The sequence below is a fragment of the Bacillus rossius genome (genome assembly GCF_032445375.1).
Source record: "Bacillus rossius redtenbacheri isolate Brsri chromosome 9 unlocalized genomic scaffold, Brsri_v3 Brsri_v3_scf9_2, whole genome shotgun sequence".
Lineage (NCBI taxonomy): Eukaryota > Metazoa > Arthropoda > Insecta > Phasmatodea > Bacillidae > Bacillus > Bacillus rossius.
This window is the reverse complement of record NW_026962013.1, coordinates 38,940,777-38,962,075: the sequence shown is the minus strand read 5'-3', so window position 1 is coordinate 38,962,075 and position 21,299 is coordinate 38,940,777. Positions and strand designations below refer to the sequence as shown.

At 38.1% G+C, this 21,299-nt stretch overlaps 1 protein-coding gene across 1 annotated transcript in view; it reads right to left on the bottom strand.

Moving 5' to 3' along the window:
- Positions 1–2,312: 2,312 nt before the first annotated feature.
- Positions 2,313–21,299, bottom strand: part of LOC134542906 (transcription factor HES-2-like) — a 40,158-nt gene continuing 21,171 nt past the window's right edge. The window contains exons 3-4 of the mRNA XM_063387492.1: positions 9,985–10,107; positions 2,313–6,160 (exon numbers count right to left, since the gene is read on the bottom strand). Coding sequence (XP_063243562.1) covers positions 5,969–6,160; positions 9,985–10,107 — 315 coding nt within the window. The 3' untranslated portion in view covers positions 2,313–5,968. The remainder of the gene's footprint in view (positions 6,161–9,984; positions 10,108–21,299) is intronic.

Below are 21,299 nucleotides of genomic sequence, written 5' to 3'. Positions count from 1 at the left end.
ACACATTGTTTTTGAAAAACTTGAAAATCAATGTAACTCCTTAATAAAAATAATATTGCATCCTTTGGAAGTTATCGTAATTCTTAACAATATAACTGAAAAACGTAACTGAAAAGATATTATTATAGCTACAACTCCCTCTCCCCCCACCCCCCTTTCCAAAAGTCAAAGTATAAAACCTGTTCAAAGTTATAGTAAACCTTCTAAATATTTTATTATCCCCTCTCCTTCCCACCCTATTTTATTTCTTTTGTAAGTACAGATTTATGTAAAAAAAATGTTTTACAAACAGGACAGTATATGTAAACTGTACTTGCAACCCAGCTGTCAGACACAGAAAATTAATTTATAGTAAATCCCTATGATGCACATAGAAAAAAAACTTCGGTATGAAGTCATACATGACTTTTTTTACTTAAAGCAGATAACGTTTAGCATCTATTCGGCAGTTAAATATGCTACAAAATATAATGTACGATACTTGTTTAGTGAAATTTTTTGATGATTGCCTTAAAAAATATTATATAAAAATAATGTAAGACAACGTGGTGGGTTAGCTTTAATTACAACGTAGTGTCTCGGATTTAAAGTTTTTTTTTACAGAGGTTGATAAGAAAAAGAAAAATTTATGAAAATGTCTTCGCGTAATATCTATCATCACTTGAATCCACAGTGTGTTTTCTGTTTTATCAGTAAGGGTGGAAAGGGGGTAAATTAGTGTTAAATAAAAAAATATTAATATAATCTAACTGGATTTAAGATATTGTTAATGATGAACATACTGAACTACATTCTTTTATTTATTTCCTGAAATCTCACCTCTGTTAAGTTGTAACTGAGGTGAGTATTGATTTAGAAATAATAATTTATGGGATACACTGAATTGGAATGTGCTACATTTGTAAATATGAATTTAAATTTCATATAATATAAATGTAAGTTAAATTGAAAAGTTTTTGATTTCAAACCTCAGGTATTAAAAGCAGGATGAATTTGGTTTTATTCTGTAATGGATATTGTCATATTTACTAAATCTGTAGATACAAATATTCACAAAGGGGTCTACATATATTACAATGGAAATTTAAAAAGGCCTTTTTTTATATTACATTCCTGTAGAAAAGAGACTATTTTTTAAATTTATTACTAAGCATACCTACTATTCTACTTATATGTAAGATAAGAAATATGATATGTGTATTCTACATTTCAAGTAAAGATGCTATCTTTTTAAGTCTCTTAATACAAGCCATCTAAAATTTGGTGAAAAGGGAAATGTTTGATTTTAACATGTAGTCAAAATGAAATGAGGTGAAAATGTGAAGGAAATGAATTAGACACGTTTTTTACAAATAGGATCCCTCATAAATAGAAAGGTATGTAAATTTTACCAAAGTAAAATACATATCAAATACACCAAATTTCAAATTGTAAATTTAAGTCATGTAGATTACCTATATAAATATGAGTAGGTTTACACATTACCACTATCGAAATTTGAACCCAAAAAGATTTTGTTATGAATTAAATTTTATATACACCTGTCAAATTGTAGTGTCTATTGATTCTGAGAATATGTATGGAATTAATCACATACTTTTCTTACAACGGTACAATATCAGCAATGACCTGAAATTTGCATGGGCAAAGCAACGGGCAATTAACTAGTATAAAATAAAATTACTAAATAATTTGTATCAGAAAAATAATTGTCAAAAAAATGAATATGTATATATACCTTAACTTTAGTAAAAGTTTTTTAATGTAAATGTAAAAAAAATATTCTAGGCAAATGGGTATGTTAATAGTATTGTAAATGTATAAGCCAAAACCAAAATATGTACATATTGTAGTTATAACAATTTACCTTACCAATAAAACAATCATACACGTATAAAAATATTTATTTTTGCATAAAAATCATAAGCATTTAAATATGTTCATTTTTAAAAATACAAAATATCAACTACGTCACATTAAATGAAAACACCAGCTGTGTGAAAGCAAATTTTCACCAAAACAATAACTACGATTGTTTTCAAATTTGTCACTATAAAATACTGGAAATCATTTTTTATTACCATGACACCAATTTATTACTTTAATTATAGTAAAGGTACAACTGTCATAAATTTACTTTTTAAAAATTTTTAAAATAATATAAATGTTAAAATAATCAAATCTTATTTGTAAAGAAATGAAAATTTTCCAAAAAATATATGGAAAAATTCTAACACTTAAAAGCAATTTAACATAATGTTGAAACTTGTTAATACTAGTTTCAAAAATGTAAAAAAAATTTATATGGCATCAGCAAGCAATAACATTTAACATGTGCATGTCTAACAAACTAATCATAAAAGTAAAATTACAATAGAATATAATTAACAATTAGCTATCACAGAATAATAAAGATTTATATTATAATTTAGAAATATATTTTTTTTCTCAAGATACAATATATTTATGTTCCAAAAATTCTTACCAGTAAAATATAATCATTTAAGTAGACATAAGGAAAAACTATCTTAATTTATAATTATAAAAACAATATAACTTAAACAATTTTCAGAGAACCCTTTACACACCATAGACCTTCTATACTTCTTCATCAAATACTTCATACAAATTTCCACAAAACATGTATATCATCATTCCTGATTGAAATAATTAATAATTTACTTTTTCTTTTTTACTTTTTTCAGTGCCAAAATCTTAAATAAAATATATATTTCCTATCACATGATTTTTGTCCAAGATAATATAACTTTATATATTTGTACATAATGAGATCACCGTAGAAGTACATAAGCCACTTTATAACACTAGCAAAGACCTTGACTTCATATACAAATACATTGTATTTTCTAATTGTAACAATGGTTTAGAAAATCTATTAGTAGTATATTGTAAGGTTTAACGAGCCTCGTACTTATTCTGAAACATAACATATATTAAAAATATTTACAAAATATATGTTTCTCTTGAAACTTGTTTAATATTTTGAACAATATAATGTCCAAATATTTAATTAGGCCTTTAGAAACCAATTAAACATCAATATCAATGTAACACGGACCAAAATTTTAATAGCTAGAAAGTAAGATTGCCTAATATCATATTAGTGCAGTAATAACACTAATAATAATAAACAATACATACATTTTTGCATGCACGTACATTTTTAGTTTCTCAATGAGTAGGGGCTAGAGAAATTAGCATCAATGTTTTTCCAAAATTAGCATCTATTATTGGGAAAATAGCATTTTCAATGAAACTTATTAAAAATTAATATTTACATTTCAAATGTTTGTGAACTAAATATTCATGTACCGGTATACAAATGTCTAAAAATAACCCTCTAGTACAGTGTTGTATAAAACACAATTTTTTAATGACTTCCTAGTTTAAAATCAAAAATTTAAAATAAATTCTTATTTTATTTGGAAAAAAAAATGAAGTTTAATATGCTAGCAAGCATTAATTCACAGGATTAATTCTTTCATTGGATTATTGGGCTGGTTGTATTTTGAAGTTATCTCAGAATGCATGCAACATGACAATATTACTAAGATTGGTAACAAACACTAGTGTAGAGAATGATAACCAGGAACTCAACACATGGGTCAAGTATAACATTTGGGGGACTGCCAAGTATCTGTTGTGTTGCTGTGGTTTACTTCACTCTCCTGCTAAATCAAAATTCAAGAAAGTGCGAGATGAGATAATCTGCTGCAAAGATAGTGGAAGAGTTGTATTTGTGTATTAAACTTAGTACGTCTTAATATAATATAATTTATTGAATTAATTATACATGCACATGTCCCCAAGACAGACAGCAAAGTATGAATATAAGGTGAGTCAGGTAACAAAGTCTACAAAAAGAATTGTTTCTTTCTAAGTAGGGGATACATTTTGTACAACAATTTTCCAAACTATCAATACATTTGTAGCAGTAAGGTCACATTTTATAATGGATATTTTGCAAGTGGACATTTATTTAGAAAATTAGCTAAAATAGCATTTATGATGGAAACTAGCAAAAAAAAAAAACACCTTAAGTGTAAATCAGCAAAAAAAATATATATATATTATCTACAGCAAGATGCTAATTTTTCCGGCACCTATAAATGAGAATCATGGCTGTTAGCTCTTGTTTAAAAACAGTGTTATTAGAAAACTAGGAATAACAATGATTTTATGTTTAGCAATTCTCATTACCTGGGTGACATTTACACAATATTTATTTTATAATTTAATTTACGTTTTATTGGCAATCTACAATTGCAGCATCATATTAGCTCTTGGTTTAATATAATCCACAATCTAAAAATACTTTTAAAAATAAGTTCAATTAATCCCCAATAACATTATTATTTTTTAATTTCATTTCAGTTTGTTTATTTTTATTAGCTTTATTTATGGCAGCTGTTAAAGAAACACCCAATACACTAGGGATACAGTATGATTAAATTGTTAACATGTTACCTTTTCTGTAAGAATTATTAGTTAGCTTCACGTCGATAACTTTTAATTGTATAGTTTTATAAAAACCTATCATAGATCCTTCTGTAATAAATAAAACTTTGTTCTGTTTTTATTTATATGAATCATCCAACTCATCATCAAGAATTATTAGTACACAGTTCGTAATACATAATCTTATTATGACTCAAAACCAATAACTAGAACAATGTTAGCCCTATTTTACTATCTTACAGTTTGCTACAACTTGGGGTTTTATGTGTTATAATTACGATATTAATTTGACAGGAGGAAAAAATATATTGACATAACCAGAATACAGAAATGGGTACTAACTCGTTTCAAAGTTAATTTTAAAAGTTATCTTTTAGCTATAATTTGAATTCAGCTCATGACCAACTTTCAACTTATTATTTCGTTTTTATAATACGATTTTATAACAAATACGCATCCCAAATACACCAAACTTATTTATAATGTGTTACAATAGTTTTTTAACATTGTGCAAACTAGTTAGTTTTATTCAGGAAAATAATATATTTTTAAGTTAGGTTAAAAGTTAGTTTTAAGATCACATTTTCATTTTAAAAATGGAATTCTTTTTGAATTTCTTCTTTTGAACTTGAACTTCTTAAGTGACTTTTCTGGCCTGTAGTTGCTTGTTGAAATATATGTGATGAAATGATTCCTTGAACTAAAATAACACATAGATCAATAAACTATTTTGGCATTCTACTTCAAATTAACGGTTTAGCATCAGAATCTCTAAGAATCAAGTAATTTAACTTTCATTACTTTTATTTTTCAAGCAAATTAACTTAATTAGATTTTTGGCATACTAACTTAAAACTTGGTTTAGTTTTAGTAACCAACTTACCCAAGTCTGCCAATGTATTTTACAAATAAATATTTCAGCAAAAGTAATGACTACAAATTTATATTGTTACCTACAACGAAAAAATATATATTTTAAATATAATTGTTTGAAAAAGATTGAACTACAAATAATTCACATCACTACCATTTTTTTTGTAAAACTAACAAAGACAAAACATATTATTTAAATTACGTACAACTTAAAATACAAAGGCACTTAAAGGTGAGAGAAAAAGTAGTTTTCACTTGAGTTAAAACTTTAGGATAGTCTAAAAAAAAACTTAATTTTTTTTTTGCAAAAGTAAAAAGTTAGTTTCGGAAGTGTTTTTTTGCAACTAATTGTTAAAAACTCAAACATACACCAAAGGCAAGGACGTTTCTGAAGGAGCTTACGCTGTTTGGTTTCCTTTTGTTAGATGATAATGATATTTACTTTAGGATTTCTAAGGAATTTTTTTTTTGGGGGGGGGGGTGAGGAGGAGGTACGATATGCCCCCCATAACTCCCCCGCCAACAATCCTGCGTAAGCCCATGCCGCTGCCGCAACGCTCAGACAATGAAGACTCTCTCTCTCTGTGTCTCTCCAGTCCGCGGGAAGGCGCGGAGTTCACCAGGGCCTCCACATGGCTGGGGGCGGCGGGGGCGGGGAGGGAGCCGGCGGCGGGGACGGCGGCAGGCTGGCGGGGGCGGCTGCGCAGCTGCCGAGGTGCGCGATCAGGCGGCGCCCCACGTGCACGTCCAGCTCGGGCAGCGACAGCAGGAAGTGGCACGCCTCGGCCGCGCACTGGCTGAAGCCCGCCTGCGAACACACCAAGGACTCCTCCCCTCCACCAGTTGCAGAGACAGCAGTTCCGACTACACAGGATGAGTCGCTGGCCCTTGCCGGGGAAGGTGTATTTCGTTGAAGCGTCGGAGCTGTTGCCGGCTCCAGAATCCCAGATAGAATCCACCAGGAACACAGAAAGCGTGAATGATGCGAATGCATGAGTCTTTCTAGATCCTCGTGGTACCAAGTGTGCTCTGCCTGGGAGTCCTCGTCCCTCCACATTCTTGGATGTTGGAAAGTCTGGCGAGGTGAAAAAAAAAACCCTCTCTGCAGGAAAAGGCAGACGGTTCGGAAACATTACCTGGCGGTCAGCACTGTAGGGCCCTCTGGCCGCCGTGTCCCAAAGGCCTTGGCTCACTATGAAGAACCAGTGCCGCAATGGCTGGTTTGGGAAATTCCTCGGCGCTGGAGCCGGCAGGGTATCCCTACAAGATCAGTTTCCCTGACGTCCCTTGAGGTGTAGCCTAGGGCAGTCATCGTGCTGGTTCACGGGCTGACAGACCTTGCAAGCCCGCAAGTGCAGTAGTGCGGGGCGACCCTCGTTGACGCTGGGACTCCCCGCTGAGGTCGCACTGGCAGCTGGTGGCTCACAGTACTTCTGGAGGGGACCCGCCCGGCTGAAGGGCGATACAGCCCCGGTGCCAGCCTGGTGAGCTGGTAGAGGCTGGATGCACTTCGGGCCAGATCACAGGCCTTCTGGGTTGTCTGAATGGTCCCAGAGGTGTGATATACTTGGATAAGCGCCTCGAGACACTCTCAGGATGGAGTTTCCTCGACTTAACCCTGACGGCTGAAAATAATTTTTACATCTAAAATAGTTTTAATATTAGCTACTGTATTTAATGATTGACTAAGTAGGGAAGGGAACAATTATAAAACACCTGGCTCATTGCTCTAAGATAAGTGTCATTATTTGCACGGGGCGTTAATAATAAACAACTGTGCTTGCCAGACCTTTCTCCTTTCGTTAAAATAATAGTCTCCAGGTGTCTGGTCTTTCAAGAATAAAAAAATTAGGAATGATCACTTACATGATCAAAGCTTAAATTTCGCTTAACAATACATCATCCCGCGATTGTGTAATGGAGATTGATTTATGTTTTATAGTGTCAATTTCATTTATACATTATATTGTTCTGTGAGTATCGAAAGATCCCAATCACCTGGCGAACAACTTGAGTTTTCACAACCGTAGCAATTGTTGCTAGGTGGTAAGTAATACATTTTCTTTGGAAAATTTTGAAATTACTGTTGATTCTCGAGTTCTCTCTACAATTCTATCTTAATTAAAATTATTTAAACTTTATTTTACAATTAACGCAGTGTGTATAGTTGTTCGACAACTCATCGTTTATCGTACCGTATGTGAGCCATTAATTGGATGTAATCTGTTAGGCTTCCTACAGGTTGTGTCAGGATATATAATATCGCAGCTTAGTTGGAAACAATTAAACAGCCACATATATCAACAAGTCAATTAACAGCGTTCCTAATGAGCTGTCCAGCTGTGTGGGACCGTACGTTAAGACCATCTTTCGCTCATTTCACGTGAGGCGGAAAAGGAGGGAAAAAAACTAAGAAACTGTGAACAAAACGTTCCAATGCCTTGTTAAAATACTTTATGTCTCCTGTTTGTTTTAACATAAATTCTCCTAGACATTTTATGGTGGAAATCACTTAACTCTCGCAAGATGAGTAATTAAACCGTACGGTAGGTTTCTATCGGGTGTTTATCCAACTAATAAATTTATTGTTTATGAAGAAGGCAGCAATTAAAATTATCATACATTTGTGAGACGTTAACAGCACACGAGCTCATGAGACCCCAGCTGGCGTTCGTAGAGACGCAGCTATCGAGTACAAAGAATTATTCACCCAGTCCATACCACCGATTGCGAAGGAATTTATTCGAAACACGCATCAATCTAGCCGCAATACTAGACGAACATAAGGCATAGACCATTCCAAGGGATTTCTCCCCAATTTTCTTTGTTGACCCAGCTCTCTTAGCCTAGGCCCCCACGGGCGTGGATACGGATGAGACGTACAAGCGAGTCAGGAGAGCCGTTAGAGAGTTGGCCACGATGAGGGGCTGGGGCTAGCCATCATAGCATCATCATCACCACCTCGTCCCCCTGGCTCACTCAGCTAACCAGACAGTTGGTTGTGTCCTCAGCCATGTAGACCTTGTCAGCACTGCTGGCGCCTACCCCGATCTACCTCAGTCACCCAGGGAACCCGTGGTCCGGTGGAGGTCTACCCAACCTATCCTAGCTGTCCAGACTAGTACCAGAGCTGTATCCCCACTCTCTGCGTACACTCGTCATCGGGCCAGGGAACCCTGAGAGTCTGTTCCCGAGCGACCGCAGAACCAACACCAAGTAAGAGTCCTGCCCAATCTGACCCTGGGCCGCTTAAGGAAACCTCAGCGGGGATCCGCATTCACGAGAAGGATCATCCCGCACTCCTAACAACTTTGGCGGTGTCCAGGCTAACTGTAAGTGCCGTTGCCATACACCCACCTGGAGAACCTTGGCGTTGTCCCAGTCTCTCCCCAGGTCACCCCTAGCCTCGACCCAGGGGGCTTACAGCCGTCAGGCCCTGGTGCGCCTGGCCCCGCCTACAGCGCACCAGACTCATTCCATAAGCCATTAGGTACATGGACCAATGAGATTGCATTTCAAGGTTACGAGCAGAGTTTACATCTTATATATAAAATTCTCGTGTCATAGTTTTCGTTGCCATACTCCTCCGAAACGGCTTGACCGATTTTGATGAAGTATTTTGTGCTTATCCGGTATCTATGAGAATCGGCCAACATCTATTTTTCATCCCCCTAAATGTTAGGGGTAGTCCACCCCTAAATTTTTTTTTTGACAAAATTTTTAATTTCTATTTTTGGTAGGAAATCACCATGGCAACGGCTGTTGCTTTGTTGATGCTTCATTCGTTTCTATGGCAACGACTATTTCATTGATAGTGCAGTCCTCATCACCGTTGAAATTTTGCAAGTGGTAGTGGGAGGGGGAGGTGTGGTGGTAGTGGGAGGGGGAGGTGTGGTGGTAGTGGGGGGTGGAGGGGAGGTGTGGTGGTAGTGGGAAGGGGAGGTGTGGCGGGAGTGGGAGGGGGAGGTGTGGTGGTAGTGGGGGGTGGAGGGGGAGGTGTGGTGGTAGTGGGAAGGGGAGGTGTGGCGGGAGTGGGAGGGGGAGGTGTGGTGGTAGTGGGGGGTGGAGGGGGAGGTGTGGTGGTAGTGGGAAGGGGAGGTGTGGCGGGAGTGGGAGGGGGAGGTGTGGCGGTAGTGGGCAGGGGTAGGGGGAGGGTGGGAGAGGGACCGCCGACGCCGAGCAGATTTTTTCGCGAAATATGCCTGCCCCTAATGTTCCTTATGTTACGCAGGATAAATGGGAGATGTGGCTTAATTTTTTTCCATTAGTACCTATAGCCGTGCGAAGCCGGGTCGGGCAGCTAGTCTATATATAAAAAGGTTTGTTTGTTTGTCCGTCCGTCCCTTATGCGTTCCTAAACCATGCATCCGTTTGCGACAAATCTTCGCACACGTGACCTCGCCTTATCCGATCCCTATGAAATTTTGCACATTTGACCTTTGAAACATGAGGAACGTTACTGTATGGGTTGTATATATACCTAGTTAAAGCGATACATGGATAGGTGTATATATAGTTAAAGCGACATATAGTTAGGTGTATATATAGTTAAAGCTATATATATAGATAGGTGTATGTATATAGTTAAAGCGATATATAGATAGGTGTGTGTAGGAGACGAGCGGGCTGTACCTGGAAGCGCTGCGCCTCCTCCACCACGTCGCGCGCGCCGAAGGTCCGCAGCTTCTGCAGGTGCCTGACGGTCAGCTCCAGGATGTCCGCCTTCTCCAGCTTGCTGATGTTCTCGCCCTCCGCCTGCGTCACAGACAGGTCGTGCACCAGGGGGAGGGGGGAACACCACATAACTTAGAAAGTCCCAACTTAGAACTGTCATAACTTAGAAAACTTGAAAAAATCCACGTAACTTAGAAACACACAACGCAGAACTACACAACTTAGAAACGTCATAACGTAGAAACTCATAACTTAGAACTATCACAGCTTAGAAACACGTACCTTAGAAAAACGCAACGCAGAACCACACAACTTAGAAACGTCATAACGTAGAAAGTCACAACTTAGAGAACTATCACAACTTAGAAACACACAACTTAGAACTGTCATAACTTAGAAACACGTAACTTAGAAACACGCAACGCGGAACCACGCAACTTAGAAACGCCATAACGTAGAAAGTCATAACTTAGAACTATCACAAGTTAGAAACTCACAACTTAGAATCGTCATAACTTAAAAACACGCAACGCAGAACCACACAACTTAGAAACGACATAACGTAGAAAGTCACAACTCAGAACTTTCACAACTTAGAAACACACAACGTAGAACTATCATAACTTAGAAACACGCAACACAGAACCACACAACTTAGAAACGTCATAACGTAAAGTCATAACTTAGAAAATTCTAAGTTATGACAGCACCCCACCCGGGGGCGGGGGCGAGGTGGCTCACGGCCAGACACCCGGGACTTGTTCACAGGTCTGCACTTACCGCGCCCTCTAACCGACATGTGCCAACCCGCCCTAGGCAGGGTCTGCATGGACGGAATGGAGCTGACACTCACAGGAGCCAGCTGCCCTAACCCGAGAAACAGACCTGCCGTTCCGGCCAAACCTGGAGAACGCGTGAAGCGAGGTGAGATGGAGCATGGAGCAGCGACGGAATGAATTGGCTGGAGGAATCTGGAGTACCCCGAGAAAACCCCCACAGACTAAGGAAACGTCCGCCACGTGTCTTCACCCCGCCGGAAATCGAACCCGGATTGCTTTGGAGTGAGGTGAGTGTCCTTGACCACTCAACAACCGCGCTTTCATACTTTACTGTACCCTCTTATTCCTTCCTATTGGCCAATTTATCGTGCTACTTCTTTTGGGTCGGTCTATTTGATGCAATCTCAGTACTACTATATAGCCGGTATTCACTGGCCCACAGTCGTGGCGATTCATTGCAATGATTTTGGAACGACACAGTGTGAACAGACATGACCGGTATATGTACGGTCTTAGTGGAAGTTATTATTATAATCAGGAGTAAAAACCAGTGAAGGATTACTTAATTTCAGATCATATTAAACATATGTATAGCCAAAATTCTGCCTTTTTTAATGATACAACCACATTCAACATGCAATACCCATATTTTAAGTGTTTGTAATGCTCGTTATTTTAGTTTAATACTTTTATTACGCATTTTTATTTCGTTCTAATAATTACTTTTATATTAAATAAAGGGCTTTTCTTAACAAAATCTATTCGTATTTCAGACTGTTTTGTCAAAAACAGCTTTTAAATGCCAACACGTTTTTCTCAGTCTTAACAAAAAAAAATCAAAAGATACGAGGCACATAGAGCTACTTGCTATCTTGTTGTGACATCATCAACCATTTGCTTTGCCATGGCACGATTGATTGCAGCGACACTTCATGTCGTTCCAGCCCACCAATAGAAATGCGCCTAACATTCCTTCGACACTGCTGCCGACAGCTACAACAGATTTAAACGTATGAACTTCGGTTCACGCGAGCGAAGATCGTGTAGTTCCAGAACGTGTTGGCGCCACGTTCAGAGGAATGACGGTTATGCCGTTCTTGGGCTGAGATCATTGGAGCGCTGATCGAAGCGCGGAAAGGTGAAACTGACCATCAGTGGTATCTCCAGTTTGAAGCGGCATTGATCCGAAGCCCCGAATTTTATCTGTCCCCAAGCAGTTTTCAAGTCCTCAATTCAGTCATGAATGTCACCACTTCTAGCACTTTTGTCGGATTTTGACCATTAATGAATTCAACCGAGATTTTACACTTCTAGATTTTATTTATCACTTTGAAAGTGATTTGTGAAAAATATATATATATAAAACTTCAAAGTTGAAGAGGGTTTTGTGGTCTATGGACTTCTTTGAAATCTCCCCAAAATGCCGAACGAAACGAAGCGGCCCAACCACAAGGCATGTCCTCAACCTGCGATCGCACCTACCATCGCACCGCCCGCCACCGCACTCTTCCGGGTGCTTTTTATATTTTAATAATTAATTTATTACATCAAAATAGATTTTCTTGTTTGATCAGCAGAGCTCTACTAACAACTACGATTTTTTTTTAAATTGACGTGCTTGTTTCCTAATTAACCTTCATTTTTTAAGACGTTATGTTGAGTTTTGTGAATAAATTTCGTGTAGCTACAGAGAAAATAGGTACATGTTGTGGGTCTCCAATACATAATATGTATTATATATTGCGTGGGGTGAAGAGACCTTTGTTTTCGGCGGCGTGGAGAGATGCAATTAAATTAATGTTAGTGTATGGTTAGAAACACGCGACACGTCGCAAAAATATGTGGAAAAGAAAAAGTATATATTTATATATGAATCTGTTTGTTTAACATATGGCTCGCGTGACTCGACGAAAGCGTGTGCCGACCCCTGTGGCTAGAGCAGCGAACCAGCACCGAGGGCGCAGGCGCACAACGGCGGCGTCTCTGAACTCCAGCGGCGTGGAGGGCGTGCTTCCTCCTTTCTTGCCGCCGTATCCCCCCGTCACGATGGACGCGCCCGATCGGGACACGGTGATTCCCCGTGCTTCCTGCAGGATGTGGGTGCAAGCGGGCTTTTTTCTTCTTTTTTTTCGGAGTGGGGCGAAGAGACTTTTGTGTTCAGCGGGATGGAGAGATGCGATCAATGCGATCAATGCGATCAATGTTGGAAATACGGTTAAATTGTCCAGACGTGGCACGTCACAAAAAAAAATGTGGAAAACAAAGACGTTACTCCCAATTATTTCAATGAGAAAAAAAAATTCGACAGCGACAAAATTCGCGGTGGTTGTAGAACTTCATTTGGTTGGAAAAAATCCAGATGTTCAGTGTTTTCTATCTAAAATAACTTTCTGTACAATGGTGCGCGGAGCTCGTCACGCTAACAGCAAACCACCCCTTTCTCCCCGACTGACCGAACCATAACTGCACGGCGCACAGTGGGAGATTTGCCCAAAAACGTGGTCAAAAATACAAAAACCAATGTTATGTCATAAAAACTTCATTGTAGGGGTTTTCGAGGTCGCTGATTACGAATTTAATGTTAAAATCTATTAGTTAATGGCCGTTCATCTTATAGAGGTTAAAATAACAAAAAATACATATAATTTGTAGTCTATAATATGCATATTAAATGTTTGTAATTTTATTAAAAATTGCTCATCATGGTAAATAATATTTTGTATGTAACAGATATCTCATTCCGATTTATTGTTACAGTCAGTGGAACAAGTGATTCAATTTGCTGCTCGATATAGTTTTTTTCTCTTACAATGCATTCAGTGTTTTCATGGAGAAACTGCAGTCTGATTGGCCTACAAAACCTGGGAGATGAAGGCCTCGGATTCTTCCATATACCAATTTCGTCCCAAGATTTAAGTTCAGAAGAAACAAGTTGCAATGGTACAAAAGACGTTAAGAACACATTTGCATCCGAATCAGAATCATTGTTGAATTTTTTCTTGTACTCACTGTGTCCCGAGCTCCCATCACATTCCCATTTACAAATTAAACTTAATGCACGCACATCGTCAGGATGTAAACTTTGTATCACTTCTTCTTGGACTAGTAAAATACGTTGACAGGTGTGATCTAACAGACTTTGAAACTTCACTTCTGCACTTTTCTCAGTAACTGTGATACTCGTACGCGGTACACAACACCTCGATTTCGCTTCCCTTACTGCTTCATAACTGGGATACAATTTGCAGTTGTGTTTTCGCGATGTTGATCTTATTACACTGTATTGATGCCTACTCAATTTAGCTTCAACCATCGTAGACAAAGCCTCATCTGCAGATATTGTCTTCTCGACTTGCATACTATATAACGATTGCGATATTTCGAAGCTCTTGTTGGGGTAGTTGTGGTTATGTCTTGTACTATGTTGGCAGACGAATGAAGGCTCATCTGAGTGGCATAAGACAACATCGACATTTCTACATTTGTACGTAGTTGCTCTGTTCTCCTTCGTTTCGTTCGTTCACTACTTGAACAAAATTCCATGGAAGGGCATCCACGTTTCTTTGCCGACTCTCCAGAACTGGGATTACTTACCGGAATACAAATGTTCTTGCTGAGCCATGCTTGATTTTTATTCAGAAAATAGTCAATGTTTCTTGAAGATTCTTTCCATTTAGTGTTTAGCTTAGAAAAAAACTTGGACAAAGCAGGCCTTGCACTCGCAGGTATTGTTATAATGCAACCCCGTTTCTCGGACAACACTTTCTGTAGGTGTTCCAGACTAGTTCTTGTATCTGTAGTTAAGAAGCCCTTCAGCATCAAGAATAGCTCCCTCCTAGTATATGCCAGTTCTTCTTCTCCTGGTCCTAAAATGAAAACTTTGCATGACTGCAATGCAATGCCACTTATTAGAACCATTGGGCGGGTAAAAAAGTTCAGATCGGGGAAAGAGGGAAATTGGTTTGCAGTAATGGAGTCCTTTCTTGGATTATTTTCTGTATGAATAGAGTAACATAGATTAAAAACAATTTGTAATATTAAAAACATAATATTCACAAATTATTAATACCATTTTGTTGAATATAATTACAATAGTGTAATAAAATGCACTGATATTTTTATGCCATTCTGTTATAGTGAAAAAAGAAAATACCAAAGAAATAGTCAACAAAATTCTACCATAATTAAGATGTCAAAAATTGTTAATTATTTGTGTTGTTTTTGGTGAATTCGTTTACAAGTTCTTTGTTCAGTGCTCATTTGCGTTCGCAACAGTAGACCCTTAGGAATAATGTCTTATTCGCGGGATTCATTCTTGGTTATGGTCGACCCGGAATTTCTTAAGGGGGGAAATGTAACTGACTTGGCCCTAGAAGAGCTAGTTTTCTCGGAGTGCTTCCCATTTCACTGTTGTATTCCAATCATGCTTCGATTCTACCCCAAATCACAGTCACTGGCACTGAAGACCTAGGCTGTTAAACTTCGCTCAAATTTCTCAATTGTTGCCATTTCTTCCATCCCATCATTCCATACAGTCTCGTGAACTAATTTAGGAAGTTTCTTCATCTCATTAGATAACAATCATTGAATTGTAAAACAACACAAGACATAAACTTAATAAATTCCTTATGGGTTTGTGTGTACCCACCCATCATTATATGGTTATTTTACAGCTGGAAAATCTAAAACAATTGTCCTTCTTAGTGAACAACTTTGAAGGACTTTAAATTTGTTTCTTACCAGCAGTAAAAAATTCTGTATCAATAAAAAATCACACTATACCAACACTAAATGTGGTTTTCATCAAAGATTTCTGAAAGGCTAGACCACCACTAGTAAACTTCTCCAGACTTTAACAGACATCAATGACGATGTCGAGAATGAACTGACAATTAGTGAAGCTTATGAAATAATAAGAAAAAAGGCATCTGGTATTAGACGGGCTATGCACATTGTTGACAATGATGGGTCGGCTTAGACCCGCCATAGCCTCAGGGAGTCGCCACCAGTGCAGCAATGAAGGAAAAAATATCGTACACAAAGGGTAGCACATATTAGCAGCTAGTTATTGTAAATTCGTATTACTAAAACAATAAACTAAACGCTCTATTTCGAAAGAAAGGTGCATAGTGTGGCATACCCAACTAAAAGTCTCGATGTAATATGATAAAACTAAATTTTCATTATGTTCACAAAGTAGCTTTAGAAAATAAAACAAAAAAACATTACAGCTTTATATATAACAGCATAAGGCAGCGATATAGACGCAATATCTCCAGGAATTGCATCCATTTTTCAGAACTCAAAAATATCAATTTTTACGGCCGCGACATTCACTTTAGTACATCATGGAATCATCTTCAACATAGTTAGGTCCGCCCAACGCACTCGACCCTCACTTGTCAGCTGCCGTGAAACCTCAGGATGTGGGAATTTCTTATTGCCAAATCCGGTTTCCAATGCAGGGATGATCTAACATTACTACCACATCGCCAGTTTGGTCGGGATTTTAAGTTCGAAATTTGCATTTTGACCACGTTTTCGGGCAAATCTCCCACTGTGCGGCGTGGGAAAATACTAGCGTCGGAAGACAAAACCATCAATTCCCTGTATAGGAACAAAATCGATTTCGTGCAAATTTTGTATTAATCTAATAATTTTTATCTTTAACTTTTGTCTGAAACAATTTTTGATTAGGTGGACCATTCCTGCAAGGGGTTGAAAAAATAAGGGGTGGAATGAAAAAAAAAATCACAACTCCCTTATTATTACTACACTGTCAATTTCGTTAAAAAAATTTGTAGTTTTTTTATAATTTTTTATCTTAATATTTTGTCTGAAACAATTTTTGTTAAGACGAACCACATTGTTCAGAGGATTGAAAACATTACGGGGTAGAATTTTAAAACCTTCGTAAGATAATTATTAAGCACACAGCCAAATTCGTCCCGTTTTATTGTAAAACCTTAAATCATTATCTACAACTTTCGTCAGTAATATTTTTTTTTTATACGAACAACCATTACTGCCAACCATAATTATCCGGACTCGTTAGTGTAACGGTCCGGCTTCGTTAGTGTAATGTTCCGGTCTCGTTGGTGTAATGTTCCGGTCTCGTTGGTGTAATGTTTCGGTCTCGTTAGTGTAATTGTCCGGTCTCTTTGGTGTAATGTTCCGGTCTCGGTGTAATGTTTCTGTCTCGTCAGTGTCAGTTTCTGTCTCGTCAGTGTAAGTTTCGGTCTCGTCAGTGTAAGTTTCGGTCTCGTCAGTGTAAGTTTCGGTCTCGTCAGTGTAAGTTTCGGTCTCGTCAGTGTAAGTTTCGGTCTCGTCAGTGTAAGTTTCGGTCTCGTCAGTGTAAGTTTCGGTCTCGTCAGTGTAAGTTTCGGTCTCGTCAGTGTAAGTTTCGGTCTCGTCAGTGTAAGTTTCGGTCTCGTCAGTGTAAGTTTCGGTCTCGTCAGTGTAATTGTCCGGTCTCTTTGGTGTAATGGTCCGGTCTCTTTGGTGTAATGGTCCGGTCTCGTTGGTGTAATGGTCCGGTCTCGTTGGTGTAATGGTCCGGTCTCGTTGGTGTAATGGTCCGGTCTCGTTGGTGTAATGGTCCGGTCTCGTTGGTGTAATGGTCCGGTCTCGTTGGTGTAATGGTCCGGTCTCGTTGGTGTAATGGTCCGGTCTCGTTGGTGTAATGGTCCGGTCTCGTTGGTGTAATGGTCCGGTCTCGTTGGTGTAATGGTCCGGTCTCGTTGGTGTAATGGTCCGGTCTCGTTGGTGTAATGGTCCGGTCTCGTTGGTGTAATGGTCCGGTCTCGTTGGTGTAATGGTCCGGTCTCGTTGGTGTAATGGTCCGGTCTCTTTGGTGTAATGGTCCGGTCTCTTTGGTGTAATGGTCCGGTCTCGTTGGTGTAATGGTCCGGTCTCGTTGGTGTAATGGTCCGGTCTCGTTGGTGTAATGGTCCGGTCTCGTTGGTGTAATGGTCCGGTCTCGTTGGTGTAATGGTCCGGTCTCGTTGGTGTAATGGTCCGGTCTCGGTGTAATGGTCCGGCCTCGTTAGTGAAATTGTGTTTCCCTGATTCACAAATGGGCTAACCGGGCATTGCCTATAGCGTCAGTTTTTGAGGGGCGGGAGAAATTTAAATGCGAAAAAAATAGGACAAAAAATTTGAGGGACGGAAAAAATACTTTTTTTTTAACGTACGGTAATGGTTTGATTTTCAAAAAATACATGAAAATCCTACACTTTAAAGCACGCTAGAAAGACTTGCAATATCCCTGCGTTTGACGTAAGAGAAACACAACCTTTTGCAGGTTGATTGACTTCATTTGAATTGGAAGGGAGGGGGGGGGGGTGTAGGGGGTAGGGTGGTCGGGCTTACAAGACTGTGTGTTTGAAAAACCTTAGAATTTAGTTGGATAATGTGCTGTATTAAAACTGGTAATAAATAAGCTTGAATTTGTACAATGTTATGATGTTTGGGGGGAACTGGAAGAGAGAAGGGAGTGGCTAGATCATCTGTCCAGAGCGCTGGCTGCCTGTAATCAAGGCCTGGTATTTGTATTGGTTTATGGTCCTGTAGTCGTGGGTTCGGTTCCAGCCTCGTGCTTGGGTCCCTTGCATCCTTACCGACAAGACGTTGCTTCAGTCAGGGGGTGGCTGCGTCTGCATGGTTACATGGTAGCCGGGTGAAGCCTTCTATCAGCTCATCGTCTGCGCCATGTTGGTTAGACGTTCAAAGCAATGGCTGAAGTGGAGTGTCTGTATTGTACAAACAGTTTCAAATGACTGTTGTATTTTATGGAAGTGACTGTGTTTAACGACGGAGATTCTAATTTGTGGTCAAGCACAAATGCCGCAATTATTTAATCGGAACAATATGGCGATGGCGAGGTAAAAGAAGAAGTGACTTCAACTACGTCACAGCATGCCGTCTAATGACAATTCCTAACTGCATGGATTTATTACCATGATATGTGAACATGTGTGGTACTGCAGGGTGGTTAAACTCACAATAATGTTGATTATTATTAAAGGAATAATTAAATTTAAAAATTAAATTTTAACATCGAACATATTACTAAGAACATTTAATGGGAGCTAACACGTACAACCAAAATCAACCCCCACAATTTCAACTCTAAGAGCAAACTTAAAAATTCAATAATTATATTTGACTATAAGCTGACCTAAATATAAACGTTTATTAATTATTATGTGTATGTATATAACAAAAAATGGGCTGACCTTGCACAAGTGATTCACTTTATGTACTTAACAAGTATTGACCGAGAATAAAAAAGCAGGGTAATTGTATTCATTCATGGCAGTGTTGTTGTTTATGTTTGTTTGCGCAACCAACAAATTTGGTCTTGTTCGAAAACCGCTGCACGTAGAAATAAAACTATAAATTGGTGTTTCTGTGATAAACAAAAATTCCCATCGACTGGCAAAACAATGGAGGATTCAATGACAGTTCGTGTGGTTGCAGATGAGGCTGTATTGGGGTTTGTGGTGTGGACGACGGTTTCACTTTCCTTGTTTTTGTTGGTACGTCTGGCTTTTGCGGTCGAGTTCCGGCCCCTCCTCGTCTATTATACATCGGCCGTGTTCGTGCTCGGGATTCACTGAGCCCCGATCGGTTCCCGAACATATCCAAAGGCGGTCGGAATAAAAAAAAAACTTGTTGCGTGATTTCATTAGTTTTTTCACCGATATTAGATTTCATTTTTATTACCAACACATATACGTGAAAAAAAAACCATTACCAGGGTATGGGGGGGGGGGAGGGGGGAGATAAAGAACTAAACTTTATTAGAATTTTATTTACGTTACAGACCTATCCAAACCTACCTTTTAAGGAATTCACGATTGGCTTCAAAATAAGAACGACATTCCTTTTCCATCTGGATAGTAAAACATTGTTATACGACACATAAAATCGGTATTATTTAACGATCATTCTTGGCTGATGTGTTTTTTTAACATTTTTTACAAACAAATATTCACTTCATTATAGCCTTTATTATTTTTATTTTTTTTTAATGATTCTTCTTAGCGAATTCCGGTCACGTTATTAAACATACTCCTAACATTAGCCTCAATGCAATTACGGTTTGTTTTACTACACCTACTAGAATTACTTCAACTTTATAACAGCAGAGACTCCGTGTACTAGCACTCCCGCGGTGGTTATTGTCATGGAAGGTACTTGCAGGCTCATCGAGAGAAACAACAAGGCCAGGTGCCAATATTTTTTTCAGTCCCTCCATATTATTTACAGTTCAATATTTAAAACCCCACAATTAAAAAAAAAAGTGAAGACTGCAAACATATCTGTGGTCATAACTTTAAACGGGATGTGTGTCTATTGCATCACTGTGAGGTTTCCTATGAATTCCACAAACAAGAGATTTGTAATTTTCGACCTATCAGAGTGAGCCCAAGCATTAAAAATAATATCAAAATTCAACCCCTCACCACCACACGATTCCTACAGCTCTTAACGGCCCTGGGTACTTGGACTATATAATGTCTACAAACCCCTAGTAACCAATTTTTAACAATTTTCAAGACCTGTCAATAACATTTTTAAGAGGGTTATTTCATATAAAATAAGTACAATATAACATTAGCAAATTTCGTACAAAATATAATATACTGTTAACAAAAACGTACCGATTGTTATCTGCATGACTTACAGTCTCGAAATATTTTGATTAAATGTGTAAGAATAAACTGAAGCGCGGTGTTGAAAATGAAATGCCAAGTTAGCAAAAGATTGCTGGAAATTAAAGTATCATGATTTACAGCGCCATTGCTGTTCATTTCGTGATCTTTTACGTGACCTGCAGAAACACTGCACATTCCAGTCTTGTGGTGCGCAAATGTGCCGTTATTTAACAGAGATGTAAATAAACTGATAAACAGATATATTTATCAGTTGTTATATACAATTATTTAAAAAAAAACACAGTCATAATTTTTAAGTTCCTTAAACCATAATTAAATTTTCATAATACGTATTATATTTTCAATGAAACGTTTCAATTTAATTAATAAAGGCCCTACCTTGAACGAGTTCGATAGAAACCTATAATTATTTTGTACCAGTGACCTATTATTTTAAATATCCCGTATCATAATGTAGACACTAACGACCTAACATCCCTGATGCCGAAGCGCCTTGCGGTGATATTCGTGCAGCGAGTGCAGATGTGAAATTGGCAATATGAGATATATTATTTTTAAAAATGTGAGTGAGTCTTTCTAAAGTCGCCACAGATGTGTTACATCTAATCTCGGTAACGATAAAATTCATGTGTTTTTCGTGTAGCAAATACACTTTTAATACGTAACTCGGACACGATATTTAACGCAATATTCTTAAAGATTATCCCGAGTGCGATGAATTTACCCAAATTTTGTTTTCAACTACATTTCTTGACGCGAATCACACGTAGTTTCCGCACCCGCTGCTAGAATTCGCTGCCGGAGCAGCTAC